At 44.2% G+C, this 22670-nt stretch overlaps 1 protein-coding gene and 1 non-coding gene across 4 annotated transcripts in view; both read left to right on the top strand.

Annotated features, from left to right (window-relative positions):
• The first annotated feature begins 31 nt into the window (after positions 1-31).
• The window catches only part of afg1lb (AFG1 like ATPase b), a 70545-nt gene continuing 47906 nt past the window's right edge, over positions 32-22670 (top strand). Inside the window, exons 1-9 of one of the 3 annotated variants that reach the window (XM_031800957.1) lie at positions 32-925; positions 1298-1626; positions 4537-4594; positions 5189-5290; positions 5556-5683; positions 8603-8702; positions 13282-13340; positions 19001-19083; positions 22424-22494. In XM_031800957.1, the coding sequence (XP_031656817.1) occupies positions 823-925; positions 1298-1626; positions 4537-4594; positions 5189-5290; positions 5556-5683; positions 8603-8702; positions 13282-13340; positions 19001-19083; positions 22424-22494 (1033 nt within the window). In that variant the 5' untranslated portion in view covers positions 32-822. The remainder of the gene's footprint in view (positions 926-1297; positions 1627-4536; positions 4595-5188; positions 5291-5555; positions 5684-8602; positions 8703-13281; positions 13341-19000; positions 19084-22423; positions 22495-22670) is intronic. The other 2 variants (XM_031800954.1, XM_031800955.1) reach the window with 2 other exon arrangements.
• Positions 19362-19418, top strand: LOC116356257 (U7 small nuclear RNA). The gene has a single exon (XR_004204744.1). It is a non-coding gene; the product is annotated as a U7 small nuclear RNA (small nuclear RNA).

Below are 22670 nucleotides of genomic sequence, written 5' to 3'. Positions count from 1 at the left end.
TGACACTTAGCAGCTTCCGTGTGTTTTTGGCGCGTAAAAAAACGGGGAACTCGGAAATCTCCGATTTCAAACTTCAGCGTACTCAAGCGAACTGGGAGCTCGGGAAAAAAACTAGCTCCAGGGATAAAATTGTTTTGAATGGTCATCCAACTCGGAATTCCATGTTGAGAACTCGGGCATCTTTCTAGAGCTCCGACCTGATCACATTATGATTTGACCTCGATTTTTCTTAGTTCCCAGTTGTCGTGAAAGCGCCATACATTTACAATAGAGGTGCGTTCAGTTCTCTTTAACTTTTGCTACGTTGCGGAACAGATTATACTGAACGACATGTTGCCACAAAACGTTATTGAAGAAACGTTTGGTGGGTGCGCGAGGTGTGGCTTGAAGCAATAAGTTACGTATTTAAAGGGAAATGGCCATGCTGAGAGCGTTCCTCAACCCACAACTCAACCACTCTCCGTTTTTCAACTGGTTTTTCCGCTCAATTGAAAGCTCCAGAACGTAAAAACGTACTGGACGTAGTCCTGATGTCTCAGCGCATTCACATTTAATTGGCTGATAATTGTACTATACTATCAGAAATATTATCAAGTCAGAGTTAAATTAGCCGTGTAAAGTGTTGCATTTCCTTCCTCACAAATTCAACAAAATAGCTACGTATACAAAAATATACTTTACAAGACATATAAAATGTTAAACATCTTGATTGGCTTTATAACGCGCCCATAACGTAGTTTATTACAAAGAAAATGACTTGTGTCATAACTGTTCTGGGGATTATAGATGATTATAAATAAAGTTTCTCTCCATTGAATCAAGATGGCGGCCTACACATCGTCTTTGGCGACAAGATGTTTAGGTAGATATTTAATACAACACACTCAAAACAACATTTGGTTTTCCACGAGCAGCATTGCAAAAGGTGAGAGATTCTACATGTTGTCCAAATGTTTCATTTGGGGATCATTCAGAGGATTGATACTGTTGTCTAAGCTTACAGTTAGATAACTTGCATAACATTAGCTAACGTAAATTGCTAGCTGTAGCCTGTTAGCACGTTGATTTGGTGTGCATTACAGAACATAAAGGGCTAACTAGCTAGCCTCTTAGTCTTTGATACACTCCCATTTACAAAAGTCAATGTGATGAGACTTATTGGCATGATGATCAACTATTAATTCCTAACATGAACATACAGTATTATAGTTGTGTGTTGATAATAATCTGCTGTTGTATGTCGACTGTATGTGTTGATGGTACACTGTATCGTTGTCTTCATCCTCGTCTTTGCCAGGCTACACAACAAGCACATGTAATCCATCCACATCACCTTTGACCCCCTTGAACCAAGCCAGGTCAGACACCTCGGCGTCCACCAGAACTATTGAGCAGCACTATGACAGTCTCATCCGCTGTGGCTCGCTAGTGGAGGACACTCAACAAATAGATGCTCTACATCAGCTGGGGCAACTGCAGAAAACCCTGCGAGGGTATTCCAACAGCATCTACCTGACCCCACCCAAGCCTAAGGTGAAGGAGGCAAAAGACAGCAACGCAAAGCAACAGAAAGTAAACGATTACAAACTGAGCAAAACTGAAGGGGATGATGCTCCCACAGAAGAGGTATAGATCACATGACTGATGCAGTAGCTAATGCAACAAATTGATGCAATACATCATTTCATGCTGAATGGTTGTCCTTTTTGTATTGCATGGTTAGTTGATATTATTTATTCCTGTATTGGATATGAATATTGCATCATGGTTATTACAACTTTCATAGAAGCTTTCTCCTTCCTATACTTTTAAGGTTGATGGAGAATGCTGGATTGTCATTGGATTACTCATCTGTCACTCACAGCATGCCTCTAACTAACTGGATCAGTATTCTCCAGTGTTTTCCCCTTACTGTGTCCCAGTTAGCAAACAGAAGCTATTAGTCACTTGATTATAATGTTCCTGACATTTGGCTTGCCCTCACCTAACATTATGGCCCTGTGTGCTTTCGAGAGAATGTTGATGAAACACTATCAAGACCCGATTCAGTGAGAAGGGCTAGATTGCAGTTCAATAAAACAACTACCAGTATGCACAGAGTTTTGCAAACCAAGCAATGCTCCGAAGCAAAATTCCCTTTACCAGTTGTAGAGCGTTTCTGGAAAGCCACATTGTTCCTCAGTTCAATAGTAGTCTAGCTGATCCATAAGGTCTACATGTGACACAACACCATTATTAGGCCTAGTCATCCACAGTTAGATTGCCATTGCCCAATCATTAAATAGCTTCATTCTGCTAGATGAGCTTTATAAATTGAATGGTATCTGGACTGTTAGCCTTGCATGAAGCTCCATTGACATCAAACATTTTGGAGCAGGGCACCATGGGACATTACAAAGGATCTGCCTCCCACACTGACTTTCTCTACCCCTAATGTTTTTGGAGCCCTGGTCAGTGGGAGGGTAAGGGGTGTGCGTGTATTTGTGGGTGTGGCGGTTTTAGGTCTGTATGGGGGGGCTGTTGTTTTTTTTTAGGTCAGGAAACGGTGGAGATGTCTATGCTATGGGGTGGGGGTGTAGGGGTCTGGCAGGCACACTGACAGAGCGGGGTAGGATGAGATGTTTTGGATCGCAGGAAAGAGAGACCTCCTGCTGTGGTGGCCCTGGTTCTCCTCTCTCATCATCCCGGTGCAGTAATGAGGGCATCCCCATTGTCTAGTACATTCCGGACTGAAAATACTGATGTGTACCCCCTCTCCTCTTCATCCTTGTTTGTCAGTCTGCCACACACATACACACACACACACCACATGAATAGAGTTCTTATGCAATTACACTGTTTTGAATCAGGTCATGTTGCTGCTGTCTGCTCTCTCTGTTGGCATTCATTCACCATTGTACTCTGACTGACTATGAGCAGACTACTCTTGACTTAATATTGACCCAATGTGGCATGTTTTTGTAGTGGCTTACAATGGTACAGTGTTTATGAAGGATCCACCCCAATTCAAGTCAGATTGGTCATCCTGTCTACTAGGCCTTGGTCAGTTTGACCAGTTGTTAAGATACCCAACCATCATAACAGTCCTCATTGACATTTAACCTTTCTTAGAAGTGGACTGATTGTTATGGTTACAGGATATAAAAATGGGGTCTATAACAAAGATCTCAACCTCTGACACTAACCTGTTGACATGTGAACTTTTTGCCCGTGAGCTATTCTACACTCGAGAGCCGGTGCAGGATGAGCGTGAGAGTGAAAATTGGCGACTGAGCTGTGTGGAGGGCCGACTGACTGAGGAGAGGCATTCCTTGTCCTTCTCCACTCTGCCGTAACATTAAAACATGGCTGCCGGCCACCACCGACAATTACTGCCCGCGTTTCCAGAGAGCAGCTTGGAAAGTCAATGAGAAGTCACACACTGTCTTCCAGTATTTCACCTCAGTGGAGGACAGGAGGAGAGAGGCGGAGAAGACAGGACAGGGAGAGGACCTGACAGGGAGACGGGAGGGTGGGAAGAAGGGGAGGAATGTTTTTTTTTCCGCCAATGAATCAGCCATTGTCGTGAGATATGAGAGTCTGGTGCTTCATGAAGGGCAGTGGACACTGACTAATGTTGCTGCTGAATTGTAGGCTAAATTAAATCCGCTCCAAAAAAACATTATCTTTGAGGTAGTTTACGGAGGACAACAACTTATCTTTTTCCACAACAACCTGGTCAAGAAGTTGCAAACAGTGGGCCTATGATTATGTGATTATAGGATAAAATCAGGACAATTCAGGAATGACTTAACACTGCCACCACCACACCACTTCAACACAGTATCTCAATCAGCCAGTCCAACCCGGTGGGTTTGTAGACGTCCACTAGACCAGTGTTTCCTATCTCCAGTCCTCCCAACATAACATATTTTTGTTTTAGCCCTGGACAAACTCCCCTGATTCAATTGAGGGCCTGTTGATTAGTTGACAAGTTGAATCAGGTGTGCTTGTACGGAACTACAACAAAAATGGGTACTGTTTGGGGTACTGAAGGACTGGAGTTGGGAAACACTGCACTAGACCTCGGATGAACCTCTACAGTCCTCCCTATTTTGTCTGACAAATCCCCCCCATTGTTCTGCTGATTATGCTTTCTTCGTGGGAACCCTGTCTTGTTGATTAGATGTCCTTTGTCTTGCTCCACTGCAGTAGGCTAGTTGTCTAGAGAACTGGAATCATACTGTAGTACTCCAAGGCTTGATGCCCTGACTCTAATTCGGGATTTAAACAATGATATGGAAATGAATAGTCTATGTTCCATAGGCCTATACTTTCTAGTGTAATTTGATTCAATGATAATTCATTAATATAGCTAGCTACTCAGTGATCCCCTTTCTCAATATGACCCTTCTCATTCCAATTCTCATAATAGCTGGATTGACATGCTTATTGTCAATGACGACAAGCATCTGTGAAAGATGTTGTGAAAAACAAGCATTGTTACATTTTGGTGACAGTCATGACTGTTTATTTATGTTTATGTTTAATCCACAGGATGAGTGCCTGCTCCCCCTACCACCACCCAGAGGGTTCTATATCCATGGTGATGTTGGTAAGACACATTATCTGCAGGTTGTAACACATTATCTTTCACCTCTGGACTTCTCCATCCAAGGACTACCACCTCTCGACTCCTTTAGTGTGTGTCACTTCCTAAAATACAATGCATCTTCACACTTCTATCACATTTATCACAATCACTCCTTTTCTCCTGTAATGCTAGTGTGTGTTGCAGCTGGCAATAAACCCGTCTCCTACTAAGCTGTCTCCCTCTAACCGGGGGCAGTTGTTCCATCCACCTTTTACAAGCAACTCTATAGGTCCACCTCATACCGGGTGGCGCTCACTTTCAACACATTACCCACAAGTTATAACACATAATCTGCTAGTTAAAACATTATCTACAAAGTATAACCCATTATCTGCTAAATATAATGCATTATCTGCCAGTTAAAACATTATCTATAGGTTATAACACATATGATAGTTCTAACACTTACTTAGATTCAGTTTGTGGCTTACCCTGTTACTACTGAATAGGCATGGTATTGTCATGTTTCGTGCTTTTCTGGGGGGATATTGTTAGCTATATGTTATGATGAATATATGTTTCGTTCTTGTCTGTCTTTTTGGGGGGAAACTCCAGGCACAGGGAAGACCATGCTTATGGATATGTTTTACTCTCATGTGGATAACGGACGTAAGAAAAGGGTCCATTTTAACAGCTTCATGTTGGACATCCACAAAAGTTAGTACTCCTCCTAGTATGTCTCTTAATATACAGCTGTCAGAGGTTTGTTTGCTTGACTTTGAGCAAGTCCGACACCTCCATACATTCTGTATCGTATATTTACCTCACTCTCTGTTGATCCTGATGCGATAATTGTGTACCATTATGCATATAAGTGAAATTACTGCTGTTACTACTACTATGCATTGTTAGGGGGTTTGAATTTCAGATGCAGGTGTGCTTTAAGATGTTTGTGTCTGACGATTGTGTAACCTTGTTTAAGGGATCCACCGGAGGAAACAAAGCACTCCTCAACGGAGGCTGGGGAAAATGTTCACCTATGACCCCATCTCGCCGGTTGCCATGGAGATCAGCAATGAAACCTGTGTCTTGTGTTTTGACGAGTTTCAGGTGAGTGTGCGTGCGTGTGTGTGTGTGTGTGTGTGTGTGTGGAACAAGGAGGACATGAGGTGACTCAAGCAGGTGTTTTTGAACACAGAATAAACTATAGTTAAAAAACAGAATAACAAAAGGCACAAAACAACAAGCACTGTAATTCCCATTAACTCTCGACTGCACAAACTAATAAGACAGAACGCTGATTTAGTCAGTGGAGTTTTATGTGCCAGCTAATGGGGATGATGACATGGACAGAATTAGCAGATCCTTCAAAACATGAACATCTCATTTATACTGATGAACAGTAGGCTAGATCATAGGCAGGCTAATGACTAAAGTATTTCCCCATGTCCTACTCTTGCTTAGAGCCATCTGAGGGCAAGGTGCTAAGTCTCCTCACACTCACTTAAACAGGGCTGAAGCCACCTAGTGGTTGGTGTGAGTGTAGCAGCACTCTGAGACCCTACTAGAGGCACTGAAACATGTTTTACATGAAGGAAGCTGCATCCCCACACATTTGCTCTGGATCATAGGTACCTCTTATAAGCAGTCCAACAGCATTTAAAATAACTGTTGCCTTTCCGACAATCCTAACAGTAGTGATGTATCCACTGGGACAAATAAGGCCAGTACTCTGCTTTTTAGCTGTTTTGCCATGCTGGCTAGTTGATATCTGCATTGAGAGGCATATAGCCTTGCTTCTCAGTGAGCGACAATAAGACGCATAGGTATTATCATTCATCCTTATGGAGGGGGGTCAAAGATCACCCAAGGCAATGTCTCTCTCGCTCTCTAATCACTCCCAGGGTGCATCGGTGTGGAACAACAGCCTCTCCTTTCATTCTCTATTTTCACATTTTCAACTGCTGCACACTCTCCTCTCGCATCCTCATTGATTTGTTTTGTTTGTGGTTGCCTTGCTGCTTTGCTTTCTTTGCTTCTCGACTGTTGCTACCGGCGAATATGGACAACACACGTGTGTTGTATGTGATGCATAAACAAGAGGACGAAGGGGAGGGAGGGAAGGAGTGGGGAACAGAGTGTGGGTGGGGGGAGTTGAGGGTCCATACCAATCAGCATCCTCCTCCACTCAGCCATGCAAATTAGGCTATGTGGGTATCAGTCGCACTCGCCTGCTTCCTTAAGTGAGTGGCGCTGGAAAGCGACTGGCGGCAGCAGCGGGTCAGATGGATCTTATCCTCTTAAATGCTAATGACATTTCTCCTTTCTCTTCATTAGCACTGTGCCATTATCAGTAATTTGTAGCCCCCCCCCCCCCTTTGTCCCCCTCCAAGTCTCTCTAATGAATACTGGGCATTGAGAAGGACGCCTGAGACGGAGAGAGGGATGGAGAGACTAAGGAAGAGAGACTGAGGACAGAGACAGAGTGGGAAGAAAGCGCTTCAGGCTTTCATTGTCTCAGAACCCCAGTCAGTGGGGCCTATCTGTGAAATTACTCAGGTTGTGTTGTTGTGTACGTAAAGGGGTGTAAGATCAAAAGAGTCCTAATTTGGCATCCAAGTGCGACGCCGCGGTAAACTGACTCCCCGCTAGAGTAATTGGATGCTCATTTGAATATCGACAGTGGTGGTGGCGGCGGTCGCACCGTTGTTTTTGTGTTACACAAGTGCAGTATATTAGCCCCCCTTCTCTGGGAAACCTTTCGTATCTATCTCTCCCCCCTCTCTTCGTATTCAGCAATCAATATCGGCCCTTGGAGTGTGTGGTGTGTTTAGGGCCCATGAATAAACAAATACGGGTTGGATAAAGGTCATAATTAAATGATTCTTTTGAAATTAAAATGAAAAATAACGGCTGGAGGAAATGGGGCCTATTCAGTGAGTATATAGGGCCCAGGCACCTTGGCTTGGCTTTATGTGGATGTGACACACACACACACACACACACCTTAATTTGCTGAAGGAGAGTGCCTCTTGCTGCCTTGTTGCAAAATCAAGGCTTTAGCTCCGATGCTAATGTAGTATTGGCAGAGGGCATAGGGGTTAGCATGTGAAAGTAGAAGACACTCCAGGCTAAGAAAGGCAGCATATGCTGTGGGGATGGCAGTCATAAGTGTCTGTAAGGCAAGGAAAAGAGAGGGATGTTAAGGAGGGGGAGGGACCATTAGATGACAGGAACACTGTTCCTCTTATCCACAAGTTGGACAACCCTACATGGACTACAGTCTGCTTGATTCCTAATGAAATACATTAGAGTGGATTTGACCAAGGAGATAGATTAGTGATAGAGATATTGGGGGCGGGGGACAGAAGTACAGTACAGTTTTACTATTTGGCAAGATGGTCAGTCAATCAGTTGCTCATTATGTTTGCCAATGTGCTCTTCACATGTGTGGATTGATTCAACATAGTGCCGTGTAGTTGTCTGTTGGTGGAAAAGCCAGAGGTTCCATAGTGCTAATAGATAATGATTGTAGAGGCCAGCAGCAGCTCAGGGACAGTAATGCCGCCAGGGCCCTCTTCACAAAATGTCCTCCATCTCACACGCACACACAATCACACACACTTCACACCTTTTGTGCGGCCATCTGGGAGTCGCTTTGTTTGTCATTGTGGCCCCTGTTTGAATTCATATTGCTTTCATTTTTTTGTTATTCTTTTCTTTCTCTCGCTTTGTCTGTTTAGTTGATTAGCTCAGCCTCGCCGCGTTGGCTTGGCTACTTGTTCATGACAGAAAGCTGCTTCGTGACCATTTGCAATGGGATGGCGGGTGTGACCATGACCAGGGTGAAAGAATAGAAATGACGTACACCTAAATGACTTTAATCAGCTCAGGAGATTGCGTGGTCATTCTCAGCTCCCATGTGTTGACATATATGCACTCACAACCATATGCTTGTCTGCCACAAGAGAAGGCACATTGTAGTCTGGCTGCCTTTAAATTCTCTCTCTCTCGCCCCCCTCCCTCCAGGTGACTGACATCGCTGATGCGATGATTCTGAAGCAGCTGTTTCAGACATTGTTCAGGACCGGAGTAGTGGTGGTGGCCACCTCCAACAGGCCCCCTGACGGTGAGGTCAAAGTAAATTTGTCTCTTAAGGAGAGATACTACAGTTCGGATACCTTTCTGATTCACACGACTCATGCGTCATTCATTTATTTATTTTACCTTTATTTAACCAGGTAGGCAAGTTGAGAACAAGTTCTCATTTACAATTGCGACCTGGCAAAACCAGTCATACATAACTGTGGTATCGTTGCACTGTTATCTGATTTTGTAGCACAAACGCACAGTCACAGTCCTACACCATTGTCAGCTTGTATAACAATGCAGCTCTCTCCTTTCTCCTATTGTGCTGTTGAACATGCTTCTTTAACTCTACAGTACCTCTCCAATTCACATCCAGTCCAACCTGTTCACTTCACATCGTGTCAAGCTCACCTATCTCTTCCATATAGCTCACTCCATTGTTTTTCAATTATACTCACATTATACTCACAATTATACTCACAAGTCAGTTGTCCAACTGAATATGTCTTCCGCATTTAACCCAACCCATCTGAATCAGAGAGGTGCGGGGGGCTGCCTTAAATCCACATCCACGTCTTTGGCACCCGGGGAACAGGGCGGGGGCAGAACGACAGATTTTTACCTCGTCAGCTCGAGGATTCGATCCAGCAACCTTCTGGTTACTGTCCCAACGCTCTAACCACAAGGCTACTTGCTGCCCTAAATGCTGTGTTCTTATGGGAGAAGTTCCTTCCTGTTTCACACCGTTCCAAAACATTTCTCCCTACTGAACACAGCCCTGATGATGATGCTGAAGGAAAGAGCGAGGGGTAAATCGCAGACATACATTTAAATATATGGCTCTGGGGTGAACTAGGCTTCTTTCTGTTTGTTGAACTGATGTTGAACATCTCCCTCCTTGTCTTTTTCTCCATACCACTGTATTATCTGAATCACCTGAAGTCCAGTGGTGTGTGTTGCCTGTCTGGATCAAAGACTGTTCAAAGCGTTATTTTTAATCATGAAAGAAGGAGAACATTATTTGATACACGTTCCATGAATCAAGCCATTTAAACTCTTTAATCTCTCCCTCTCTCTCTCTCGCTCCCTCCCTCTCTTTCTCTCTCATTCTCTCTTTGTTGATTCCACCGCTGTCGTTTTTGTCAAGGCTGTGATGTTACATTTAATGCTAAGTGAGCAAGGTGGCGAGGGAGAGTGAGAGAGGGAGTAAGAATGGAAGGAGAGCGAGAGATAAAGACATGACGTTGGCTCTCTTCTCAGGGTTAACGTCATCAATGTCTCGTCGCTCAATGGGTTTCCAGTTGATGGCAACCGAGATCGCTCTCTCTTTCATATACAAAGACAAGCTTGTCTGACATTTACCAGCCATTAAGAACAAAGCGGCAGACCACGCAAACTTGATGGAGATGCTTGTTTGTTTTTTAATTAGAAGGCAAATGGAACACTAAGCCCTCAGACACAGCCTGACATGAAAGTAAAGGAGGATTCCTCCTTTATTGATCTCCACATGAGATTGTGCTAGCTAGGCTATCAAAAGCAGCTAAAGTGGGTTATGTGTTGAATAGATGGCGCTAGGCTATCAAAAACAGCTAAAGTGGGATATGTGTTGAATAGATGGCGCTAGGCTATCAAAAGCAGCTAAAGTGGGATATGTGGCATATAGATGGCGCTAGGCTATCAAAAGCAGCTAAAGTGGGTTATGTGATTGAAGGGGAACTTACTTAGAGACGATATGTCACGCTCCCCAGCACACTCTTGTTTTTGTCTGTTGTTGTGTAGCTAGAGCAGAGCAGTTGTCGCCTTGTCGTCCTTTAGATGCACTTGTGTTAATGGATGTTTAGTAGAGACGACAGGCTGAATGCTTAATTTCAAGGTTTACACACTAGAGATTGTGGTGTATCTAGCTGCTTGCCTCTCAGGCCCATTGTAGGTCAGGCCACCTTACATTTCAATTAGATCTAATGTTGCATCTCACACAACCTGAAAGGATGGATGTGGGCTGTATGATTATTACCTTCTCCATCCACAGTAAAAAATTGACTTTTTCAATGTGTTATATTTGCTTCCTTCCTTTTTCTATTAAAGTTGCTGTAAACATGCTTATTTCCAACCATTACTACATTGATAGGAGCCTTCTCACAACACACATTGTTATGCGTAGTATACAGTTCATTCGGAAAGTATTAAACCTTATTCTGAAATCGATTATATAAAAACAATTCCTCATAAATCTACACACAGTACCCTTATAATGACTAAGTTGAAAACCGGTTTTTAGATTTTTTTGCAAATGTATTAAAAATAAAGTATTCAGACCCTTTGCTATGAGACTCGAAATTGAGCTCAGGTGTATCCTGTTTCCATTGATCATCCTTGAACTGTTTCTACAACTTGATTGGAGTCCAACTGTGGTAAATTCATTTGATTGGACATGATTTGGAAAGACACACACCTGTCTATATTAGGTCCCACAGTTGACAGTGCATGTAAAGAGCAAAAACCAAGCCATGAGTTAGAAGGAATTGTCCTTAGACCTCAAGAGACAGGATTTTCGAGGCACAGATTTTGGGAAGGGTGCCACAACATTTCTGCAGCATTGTAGGTCTCCAAGAACACAGTGGCCTCTATCATTCTTAAATGGAAAAAGTTTGGAACCACCAAGACTCTTCCTAGAGCAGGCCTCCTGGCCAAACTGCAATCAGGGGAGAAGGGCCTTGGTCAGGGAGGTGACCAAGATGGTTCTTCTGTGGAGATGGTTGTTCTTCTGGAAGGTTCTCTCATCTTTGCAGCACGCCACCAATCAGGCCTTTATGGTAGAATGGCAGGACGGAAGCCACTCCTCAGTAAAAGGCACATGACAGCCCACTTGGAGTTTGCCAAAAGGCACTTAAAGGACTCTCAGACCATGATAAACAAGATTCCCTGGTCTGATGAAACCAAAATGTAACTCTTTGGCCTGAATGCCAAGCGTCACGTCTGGAGGAAACCTGGCACCATCCCTACGGTGAAGCATGGTGGTGGCAGCATCATGCTGTGGGGATGTTTTTCAGTGGCAGGGACTGGGAGACTAGTTGGGATCGAGGGGGAAAGATGAACGTAGCAAAGTACAGAGAGATCCTTAATGAAAACCTGCTGCAGAGCGTTCAGGACCTCAGATTGAGGCGAAGGTTCACCTTCCAACATGACAACCCTAAGCACACAGCCAAGATAACGCAGGAGTGGCTTTGGGACAAGTCTCAATGTCCTTGAGTGGCTCTGGACTTGCACCCCCGAACGAACATCTCTGGAGAGACCTGAAAATTGTGCTGTGCAGCGACACTCCCCATGCAACCTGACAGAGTTTGAAAGGATCTGCAGAGAAGAATGTGAAAAACTCCCCAAATACAGGTATGCCAAGCATGTAGCCTCATACCCAAGAAGTCTGAAGGCTGGAGAGCTGTAAAGCTGGCCGCATTGGACTCTGGAGCAGTGGAAATGCGTTCTCTGGAGTGATGAATCACACGTCACCATCTGGCAGTCCAACAGACAAATCTGAATTTGGATGATACCAGGAGAACGCTACCTGACGGAATGCATAGTGCCAACTGTAATGTTTGGTGCAGGAGGAATAATGGTCTGGGGCTGTTTCTCATGGTTCGGGCGAGGCCCTTTTGTTCCAGTGAAGGGAAATCTTAATGCTACAGCATACAATGACTTTCTAGACGATTCTGTGCTTCCAAGTTTGTGGCAACAGTTTGGGGAAGGCAATTCCTGTTTCAGCATGACGATGCCCCCGTGCACAAAGTGAGGTCCATACCAAAATGGTTTGTTGAGATCGGTGTGGAAGAACTTGACTGGCCTGCACAGAGCCCTGACCTCAACCCCATCGAACACCTTTGAGATGAATTGGAACTCCGACTGCGAGCCAGGCCTAACCGCCCAACATCAGTTCCAGACCTCACTAATGCTCTTGTGGCTGAATGGAAGCAAGTCCCTGCAGCAATGTTCCGACATTAGTGGAAAGCCTTCCCAGAAGAATGGAGGCTGTTATGGCAGCAAAGGGGGACCAGCTCCATATCAATGCCCATGATTTTGGAGTGAGATGGTGGATGAGCAGGTGTCCACATACTTTTGGTCATTTAGTGTACCTTAACAACGTTTAAACAAGTCTAACTTAATTGTCAGCTGCTACTCCTGTAAACTTAAACCCAAACATCAACAACACCTACTCATTTCCATCTTTCCAAGTAGTTTAAGGGTGTGTGTGTGTGTGTGTGTGTGTGTGTGTGTGTGTTTTATCTGTCTATCAGGGATGCTACTTCAGATGTAATTTGTTCCAGCAGAGCTAATTGGAAAGTCTATTCACGGGACTCTGTGGACAATGTCCGAGCTGAAAAAGCGAAAGTCCTTTCTCCCACCACCATTGTTTGGGAATGTATGAATTGTATGTTGCTGCTGCTAGCTGCTGCTGCAGGTAGAGAAATCCATTTTTCTCCCTCTGCCCCCATCCCCTTTGTGCTGCCTCCCCGCCCATCCTTTAGTTCATCAATAGCCACTTTATGTGCCAATCTGTGGTGGGAGAATTACATTATTAGGAGGCTAAACAGCAGCGCTAACATGGCGCCTCCCTCTCCTTTCAGATCTGTACAAAAATGGACTTCAGAGAGACGCCTTCCTGCCTTTCATCAACGTGTTGAAGGTAAAGACAGTCATCCCCTCTTCTCTCCTCTTTTTAATTTATTCATTCATTTCTCTCATCCACCTGACACCACACACACATGCACACCTCTGTTACTGTGTCTGTCTCTTTCCAATTTGCTATTGTGTGTTTTTGTGTGTGTGTTTTCTACCTGAGAAGCACGGTGTCACACACGATGTCACAAAACTGACTTTGATCATACCTGGAGATGGTGAAAAACTCAAAACGGACACAGAGAGCGAGGGGGATAGAAAGAGAGTGAACGCTCGCTGTGTGAATGGGAAATGGACAAGCGAGCGGAGGGAATGAACCAGCCTGCTTGCATTTCAAAGTGAGGAGAGAAAGGGGCGAGGGAGGGGGGGGGGGGCGGGTGAGGAGGGGGGTGGGCTGTGAGGTAGCACCATGGATAGAAACTAGCAATGCTCTGAGACTACTTTGCAATTTAATAGCATTATTATAAGCAGGTAGAACCATTATCCATTAACCATTATCCTGGCAGCACCAGAGATGATTACGAGGTGTTTATACTGACTATGATCATAAATAATTGCAGAATAATTTAACATGCATTTTGCAGGAGAGGAGGAAAACATTCTTCCACTTTTCACAACTAAATAGTAGAGATAAACGTTTGGAGATGGATCCCTCTTCTGAAACAGAGGGTTGCGTGGGTGCTCTTAACACACACACACACACACACACACACACACACAATGAGAGTTCTTCCACGCACACACACGGACACACACACACAACAGGGGTACTGCTGAGTAATCATCAGAAGACGTACCAGAACATGCAAAACAGACATCCCAGGCATTTCCCAAAAGAGAGCGTCTGCTAATCCAAGAAGGACCTTTCTCCTTGGCTAGATGATACCTTTTACCACTAGGTGTATGTAGTTAACACAAACACTAACCTTTTTTTTAAAGAGACTTAACTTACCGATTCTGCATGTTACTCATGAACAAAAACGAGATTTCAGTCTTAGGGGTGTGGTTTGATGTGGAAGCTACTAATGTTTGTCACCCATGAGACACCATAGGAACAAAATCAGTATCTCAATAAATCTGAACTCAATACATCTGTAATTAATTCTGATGTTTTAGTCACTCAATTTTATATTTTGCGAAGGTATTTGGTGCAGTCTTTCTCAAGTTATAATTTTTTTGCCACATGTTGTCTTATGTAAACATAGTCCGATCAGCTACAGTGCTGGGCAGGTTTGTCTCACTGTCTGTGTCTTCTGCGGTAGAATTGGATAGAGCGCAATCACCACAGATGTGTATCCCTTGTTAGTGGTCAAATTAGCCTTTTGTGGAAAATCAAAACCCTAAACCATCAAATAAGTCATGACAAACTCACTTACAAAAGTCTGTTTTGGACAAGACTGACTTTGGCCAAAATTATCCTATTTTCACTTAGTAATCAATTTTGACACTAGAATAAATGTTTCTGACTATTTTTGATGCCACAGGCTGTTTTTTTTCTATCAGAGAAATTGTTTATTGGCTTCAGTTGCGCTTTTAAAGTCATAAAGCACTTGCACCCAAACTTCTATCTATCCATTGGTTGTGGAATGCACAGGTTCTCAGGGGATTAAGGTTTGGTTTGGGGGAGGGTTTAATGAAGAGCTTCAGGGTCACTGGAGCTTAACTGTGTGTCCCCCTCCATTTTGGTCTTTCACCAGGGCCTTAAAGTCACCCTACCCAAAACCCGCTCCCCTCTCCACCTCTTGCCCTCATCCTAATCCCAGCCTCATAAGGAACTGTGAATGCCCCTGGTCCAATTCGGCCTCCTCTCTGTCCCCTGTCTTTCAGACTCCCATGTTTCCCTTTGTGAGGCCATCTGGTTTTTTGGGTGGAGTGAGAGTTTGGGGTGGAGTGAGAGTTTGGGGATGCTCCCCTCCCAACAGTGGATGTCCTGCCAAGTTAACAAGGGGTGGTGGGGTTGTGATGGGGGTGGTTCCTCGCCCCCACTGGGTGTCCCTTAATAGTTAGAATTAAAGCTGGAAGGGAGCAATGATTCCATCCCTCTGACTCTTTGGATGTAGAGTCTGTGTGTTTTGGGGTGAAGCCCTGGTGTGAACTGGGAGGATGGGGGAGTAGTGAATGAGTGAGGGTGTGTAAATGGCCTCTTACCTCTCCTCCCTGTCACCTGAGCTGGAGTGTTTGGGGTTAATTCCTTCCTCTCCAGATTGGAGTCTTATATCTCTATTGACTTCTGATTAGAGGAGACCCCAGGGACCCTCGAACCACCCTGCCAAGCCCCACAAAGCATCCTGCCTCTGCCCCCCACTAGCTACCTTGCCGAGTCTTCTGCTACCCTCCTGCCTAACCCCCTCCTAATGCTCCCAGCGCTCACAGGGGTAGTTACATATGAGATGAAAGCGAGAGAGGGAGATCACACTCGCTTCGATCTGTCCTCTCTCCCTCTATCCCCCCCTTTCATTCTCTTCAGCATTTATTTCTGCATTGTTTCTCTGTCCCTCCTCCAACTTTCTCTTCTTCACTCTTCTTTCTTTCTCGGTCTTTCCTTCTCTTTCCCTCGACCCCTCTTTCTCCTTCTTCTCTCCCTCTGTTCTCCCTCTCTGCAGGCCCAAGGACAGGACTCTGTGTGTACTGAATATTTTTCCCTGCCCTCTTTTGATGCCGGAGAAATATGATAACTTGATTGTTGTTTTTTCTCCTCATCTATCCTTCCATTGTGGTGGCTAATTGCTTAGTATGGCAGCCATTTTTATTTTTTTATTTTTTATTTTTTATAAATAAGTCGACCAGTGCAGATTGCTCTGCTGCAAGGAAAAAATTGACTGAAATGGTTGTTCCTCTCTAGTAAAGGCCTTTCTGTCTGTTGAGGACCTACGTAGAGGGGTTTGAAGAGTTCCCAGTAAATGAAAATTGATGGCTGCTATTGTCCCCCTGGCATTTAGTTACATAACAATAATGCTCCCTGTGCCTTGGGTTTTACTTTTTTCACAGCAGAGGGTTCAAGTCATGTATTTTCCAACGGAATATAAATAGCCTTGCATTTGTTGCTTCCATGGACATTCTATCGGTGAAATGTAATGGTGTTCTTATTTTTAATGCCTTTTCCTTTCAGGACTGGCATTCTGTCTTGCCCCTAGAATATTTGTTCTAAGTTTTTCTGTGAGTGAGTGCGTGTGGGTGTGACAGGCCTCGTCGGAGCTCCTTTGACAGGAGCTTTAATCTAATAATGTCTCAATTAGATCATGAAAGAGAGCAGGAGAGACTGGTGTTTTACACACTCCACATCTCTCCATCACTCACTCTCTATCTCTTTTTCCTTTTTCTCACATGTGCACCTACATTTATTTGTATTCCTCTCCTTCCATTCCCTGTGTTTCTTCATTCCAGTCTCCTGCTCTCGCTCGCTCTCTGACTGCCTCCCTCCTATAGGAGTACTGTTGTGATTGTCTGCTTCTCTCTGGAGCGCTAGTGGCCAGGTGCAGATGGGACACCCTCCTACCCATGCTGCTGCATGTCGTGGGGGGAGGGGGGGGGGGTGGTGGTATGGGAGGGAGGCTCCAGCTGGGGGTGGGATGGGTGGGTCTGGAGGAGTGGAGCTGGGGGGTTCAGTGGGGTCCTGGATCACCTAAAGGCGGGCCCTGTGCTCAAAAGATGTTTCCTCAAGAGGAGCAGCCGAGGCAGGGGGAGGTTGTGAGAACGACCCCGTGGAACAAACCATCCAGGACCCAAGGCAGTCACACTTTAAGGGAATAGCTCATTAGGTGTAATTAGGGTGGTCACATTGTTATGTCCCCCCTGTAGCGTCACTTGGAGTGAATAAATTCACCACACACCCGCTTCCCTCCCCAGTTAGTGAAAACACTTTGATGTCAGAAGAGTCGTCCAGGACGGGCCAGCATAAAGGCACTGTTTTAGGCTTTCTCTTTCTCCCAACCCCTCTATCCCTCCCTCCCCTTTCTTCTCCCCCTTCACACAGGCTGTAAGACACACACGGATGAATGGATGACAACCTTTCCCCTCCAACTCCCGTCCACACACACACACACACACACACACACACACACACACACACACACACACACACACACACACACACACTCTCTCCCTGCCCTCCCCCCAACTCTTTTTCAGCCTTCCCACCCCATGTTCTTTGAGGCCTGGTCAATTCTTTGGGCCCCCCCCAAAAAAGAAGCATCAAATGTTTTCTGCTGTTGGTAATGAGGGAGTGGACCTCATCAGGCCGCAGTAGTCAGCTATCCTTGGCTTTTGTTGCCGCTCAATGGCACCGCGCTCTTTGAAAAACTCAAAAGCAACTTTTTGAGGAGTGAGGGACAGAGAAAAGGGAGGGGGGAGCCACTGTTTTTATGCTAAACGGCTGTCAAAGAGAGAGTGGTGGACAGCTTGGACAATGACATGATTGGAGCTACATGTTTTAGGATGACTTTTTCTAAAGAGACTGTCATGGCTGTGTGAGAAAACAAGATAAAGCAAGCAAGGGTGCTCTTTGACTGGTGGCGAGATGGAGAGAAGAGTAGAGTCATAGGTGAGTGAAATCTGCGAGGAAAGAGTGAGAACTTTCCAAACCCCTCAAGATAGTAATCATGTAATAACCCACAAGGCCTCCTGCTCATCTGATTAGAAATAACCAATGATGCCATCATCACTGATTGTGTTGCCTTCACGTCTCTGTCTAGCTCGCTATCTCTCTCTTTCTCTCTCTCTCTTATTTTCCTTCAAGAGATGCTGTGAGTGACCCATCAGGCTTCTATAGGTAGACAAATCGAAGAGGGGAAAAAAAGACGGGAGAAGACAAGATTAGCGTTAGTTTTGTAATGCGACGTGGCGGTTGATGGCATCGCCGAGGTGTTATTGCGGAGGGACTATTTACCTGTCGGCCGCGGCGCTGCTTAGCGAGGTCGCGGCTGGGTTGATGAAATGACATGTCCCTTTTGTGCGTGGGGGATGGAGGGTTTGTCAGGTTGTTATTAAGCCTGATTCAACCAATTGGCTCGGAGTGGGAACCCCGTTCGTGTGAGCGGGCGCAGAGATAAGAAGTTGACAGCGGAGGTAGAAGAATGGAGTATTTCCGTCTCCTTGCTTTGTGGTGATTGCTAATTATCCCACTGCTCAAGGAGGCCGGTGGCACAAATTCACTGATTTCATAATTTGCTCCGAGCTGTCACTGAATACTGATTCGCCTGGCACGGCGATCGTTTGATGATATACGTTTTTTTTCCACTCTTCTTTTCTTTTTTTCTGAGAATAGAGGAGATAATGATTATAGTGTGCCCCGCTCGCTGACATGTATCGCGTTGCCATTTTATACTTACTGGGAAAGTTTGAACTCTGCAGCAGAAGTTTGAACTTTGCTGTTCCACTCCACTTGACTTAAGAAAGGACTGCAGATCAGCTAGATAAATACAACAATGAAAACATGACAAAAACATGAAGTTAGTCAAGCCTTAAAATATTACAGGATACTTACTGCTATACTTGTGTCCATTGTCACCCTCCTGTGGAAATGCTATTATGCACCTTTCACTAATTCTCTCTTACACACAAACCTTAACCCTCTTACACACAAACCCACATTGGTTTTGGTGCTGAGGTTGTTTTGGCCACATTGCACATTGTTTTTCTTTGTGTGTGTGTGTGTGTGTGTGTGTGTAGGAATACTGCCAGCCCATGGGCGTAGACTCTGGAGTTGACTACAGAAGACTGGACCTGCCTTCAGCAGGGAAACTCTACTACCTGTAAGTGTGTGTGTGTTTGGGTCTGCGTGCATGAATGCCTGTACTGTACATGTGTGTACCCATGTATACATGCATGTGTGTATTCTCTCACAATGTGAAATAGGATTTATAGCCACAGTCCTAAATAAGAGTCAGTCTCTTGAGTTTAGCTTATCTTTGTGTTTGTTCCGTCTGTCTTTGCCCCTGTGTCCCCCCCCCCCCCACCCTCCTCACTCTGCACATCCATCTCTCTGTGTGGGGCAGTATGGAGGACAACACACACACATATGGTTATAGAAAAGAGCAGAAGGTTTTTTAGTATTTCTCCAGTAGGTTTCCTCAAGGAGAAAGCCCCCATTTCTATGTCAAAAATAATACAACAAAAACACTTTAGTAAATACTACAGTAATATCCCAAAAAACACTGCATTGCACAAAAACACTGCGGTAAATACTACAGTATTCACCAGTTTCCAAAAACACTACAGTAATTACTATAGTATATATACTACCATTTTTTGTTACTACAGTATTTATACTATAGTTGACTGTAAATTCTACAGTATACTACAGTAAATACAGTTTTTGCTAACTTTGGTCCTCAAAAACACTACAGTGAATACTACAGTGAAGTCTGTAAAAACTCTACAGTGAATACTGTAGTACTTATACCATAGTATACTATAGTATTTATTTTCATGTGGGAACCTAACAAAACACACATACTAACTGTTCTGCCAGTTTGCGTTACTGTCACTATAGGTCAGTGTCCTTAAAACGTCTTACGGCTGAAATCCTGTTAACGGGATCAATATGACAACAGCCAGTGAAAGTGCAGGGCGCCAAATTCAAACAACAGAAATCTCATAATTAAAATTCCTCAAACATACAAGTATTATACACCATTTTAAAGATAAACTTGTTGTTAATCCCACCACAGTGTCTGATTTCATAAAGGCTTTACGACGAATGCATACCATGCGATTATGTTAGGTAAGCACCTAGTCACAGAAAAACACAGCCATTTTTCCAGCCAAAGAGAGGAGTCACAAAAAGCAGAAATAGAGATCAAATTAATCACTAACCTTTGATCTTCATCAGATGACCCTCATAGGACTTCATGTTACACAATACATGTATGTTTTGTTCGATAAAGTTCATATTTATATCCAAAAATCTCAGTTTACATTGGTGTGTTATGTTCAGTAATGTTTTGCTTCCAAAACATCCAGTGATTTTGCAGAGAGCCACATCAATTTACAGAAATACTCATAATAAACATTGATAAAAGATACAAGTGTTATGGAATTATAGATATACTTCTCCATAATGCAACCGCTGTGTCAGATTTCAAAAAAGCTTTACGGAAAAGGCACACCATGCAATAATCAGAGTACAGCGCTCAGACACAAAAACAAGTCATACAGATACCCGCCATGTTGTAGAGTCAACAGAAGTCAAAAATAGTATTATAAATATTCACTTACCTTTGATGATCTTCATCAGAATCCCAGTTCCACAATAAATGTTTGTTTTGTTCGATAAAGTCCATAATTTATGTCGAAATACCTCCTTTTTGTTTGAGCGTTTAGTTCACAAATCCAAATTCATGAGGCGCGAGCACTAGGTCCAGACGAAATGTAAAAAAGTTCCCTTACAGTTCGTAGAAACACGTCGCAAACGATGTATAGAATCAATCTTTAGGATGTTTTTAACAAAAATCTTCAATACTGTTCCAACTGGACAATTCCTGTGTCTTTAGAAATGCAATGGAACGCAGGTCGCTCTCACGGCCGTGCGCGTGACCAGCTCATGGCCTTCTACCAGACACCTTGTTAAAACAGCTCTCATTCACTCCCCCTTCACAGTAGAAGCCTGAAACAAGGTTCTAAAGGCTGTTGACATCTAGTGGAAGCCTTAGGAAGTGCAATCGGACCAAATTTACACTGTAAATTTGAGTTAAAAAACTTCAAACCTCAGATTTCCCACTTCCTGGTTGGTTTTTGCCTGCCATATGAGTTCTGTTATACTCACAGACATTATTCCGTTTTAGAAACTTCATAGTGTTTTCTATCCAAATCTACTAATAATATGCATATTTTAGCTTCTGGGCCTGAGTAGCAGGCAGTTTACTCTGGGCACCTTATTCACCCAAGCTACTCAATACCGCCCCCCGCAGCCATAAGAAGTTAATGTCACTGCAGGTTAGTATCAGAGAGAGAGCAAGAGATGGACAGACCGAAAAAGGCAGAGGGAGTTAGGAGTAGGTAAGGACCGAGTAAGGACACTAACCTACATTGACAGTAAGGACACTAACCTACAGTGAGATGCCTAACCTACAGTGAGATGCCTAACCTACAGTGAGATGCCTAACCTACAGTGAGATGCCTAACCTACAGTGAGATGCCTAACCTACAGTGAGATGCCTAACCTACAGTGAGATGCCTAACCTACAGTGAGATGCCTAACCTACAGTGAGATGCCTAACCTACAGTGAGATGCCTAACCTACAGTGAGATGCCTAACCTACAGTGAGATGCCTAACCTACAGTGAGATGCCTAACCTACAGTGAGATGCCTAACCTACAGTGAGATGCCTAACCTACAGTGAGATCCCTAACCTACAGTGAGATCCCTAACCTACAGTGAGATCCCTAACCTACAGTGAGATCCCTAACCTACAGTGAGATCCCTAACCTACAGTGAGATCCCTAACCTACAGTGAGATCCCTAACCTACAGTGAGATGCCTAACCTACAGTGAGATCCCTAACCTACAGTGAGATCTCTAACCTACAGTGAGATGCCTAACCTACAGTGACAGTAAGATCCCTAACCTACAGTGAGAGATAAAGGGACAGATGGAGGAGTAGAGAAATACAAAATGATTGAGTTTGAAAAGGCAGAGTACTTTTCTTCCAATTACCTGCACACACACACACACACACACACACACACACACACACACACACACACACACACACACACACACACACACACACACACACACACACACACACAGTATGAATAACGTTGTCGTTGCTCATTGCGTAGCCAGAGATTTCAAGTGCTTTTCTCTTTCAGTGTATGCAAATAAAACACATTGCGCTCCTCTTTACCTGAGCGAGAGTTAAAACACATGCACAGACAGACCGATTCAATCTGCCACGCATTCACAGGGTAATGTTTGTGTTTACAGTCTAACATCTCATTTTTTGGAGATGGAGTGAAAAGCTAAGTACCCCCCTTCCTTCCCCCTCCCCGCACCCGCTGTTTGATGTGGCCTCTTCAGCCTTATTAATTTCATATTCTATTATCCCCATCTTTCTCTCTTCCCCATTGTGTGTGTGTGTTTGTGTGCAGCACCAGAGAGCCTGATGCGGAGGCCTTCATGGATACGCTGTTTCACGAGCTGGCTGTGAGACAAAACAATGGTAGGAAGTTAATGTACCTCTTGTAGTAAGAGAAAGGGGGAGAGAGAAAGTAAAAGGGTGAGAGAGTGGACTGGGGAGATTGAGAGGCAAGGATGGGAGAAAAAGTGAGATGGGAAAAAATGGAGGCAAACAGAATATGTTCACTTACACTATTGGAAATTACATTACTATAGTAA

Source organism: Oncorhynchus kisutch, linkage group LG21 (genome assembly GCF_002021735.2).
Source record: "Oncorhynchus kisutch isolate 150728-3 linkage group LG21, Okis_V2, whole genome shotgun sequence".
NCBI classification, from domain to species: domain Eukaryota; kingdom Metazoa; phylum Chordata; class Actinopteri; order Salmoniformes; family Salmonidae; genus Oncorhynchus; species Oncorhynchus kisutch.
The sequence above is the reverse complement of the archived record's forward strand: the minus strand, read 5'-3'. Positions and strand labels throughout refer to the sequence as shown.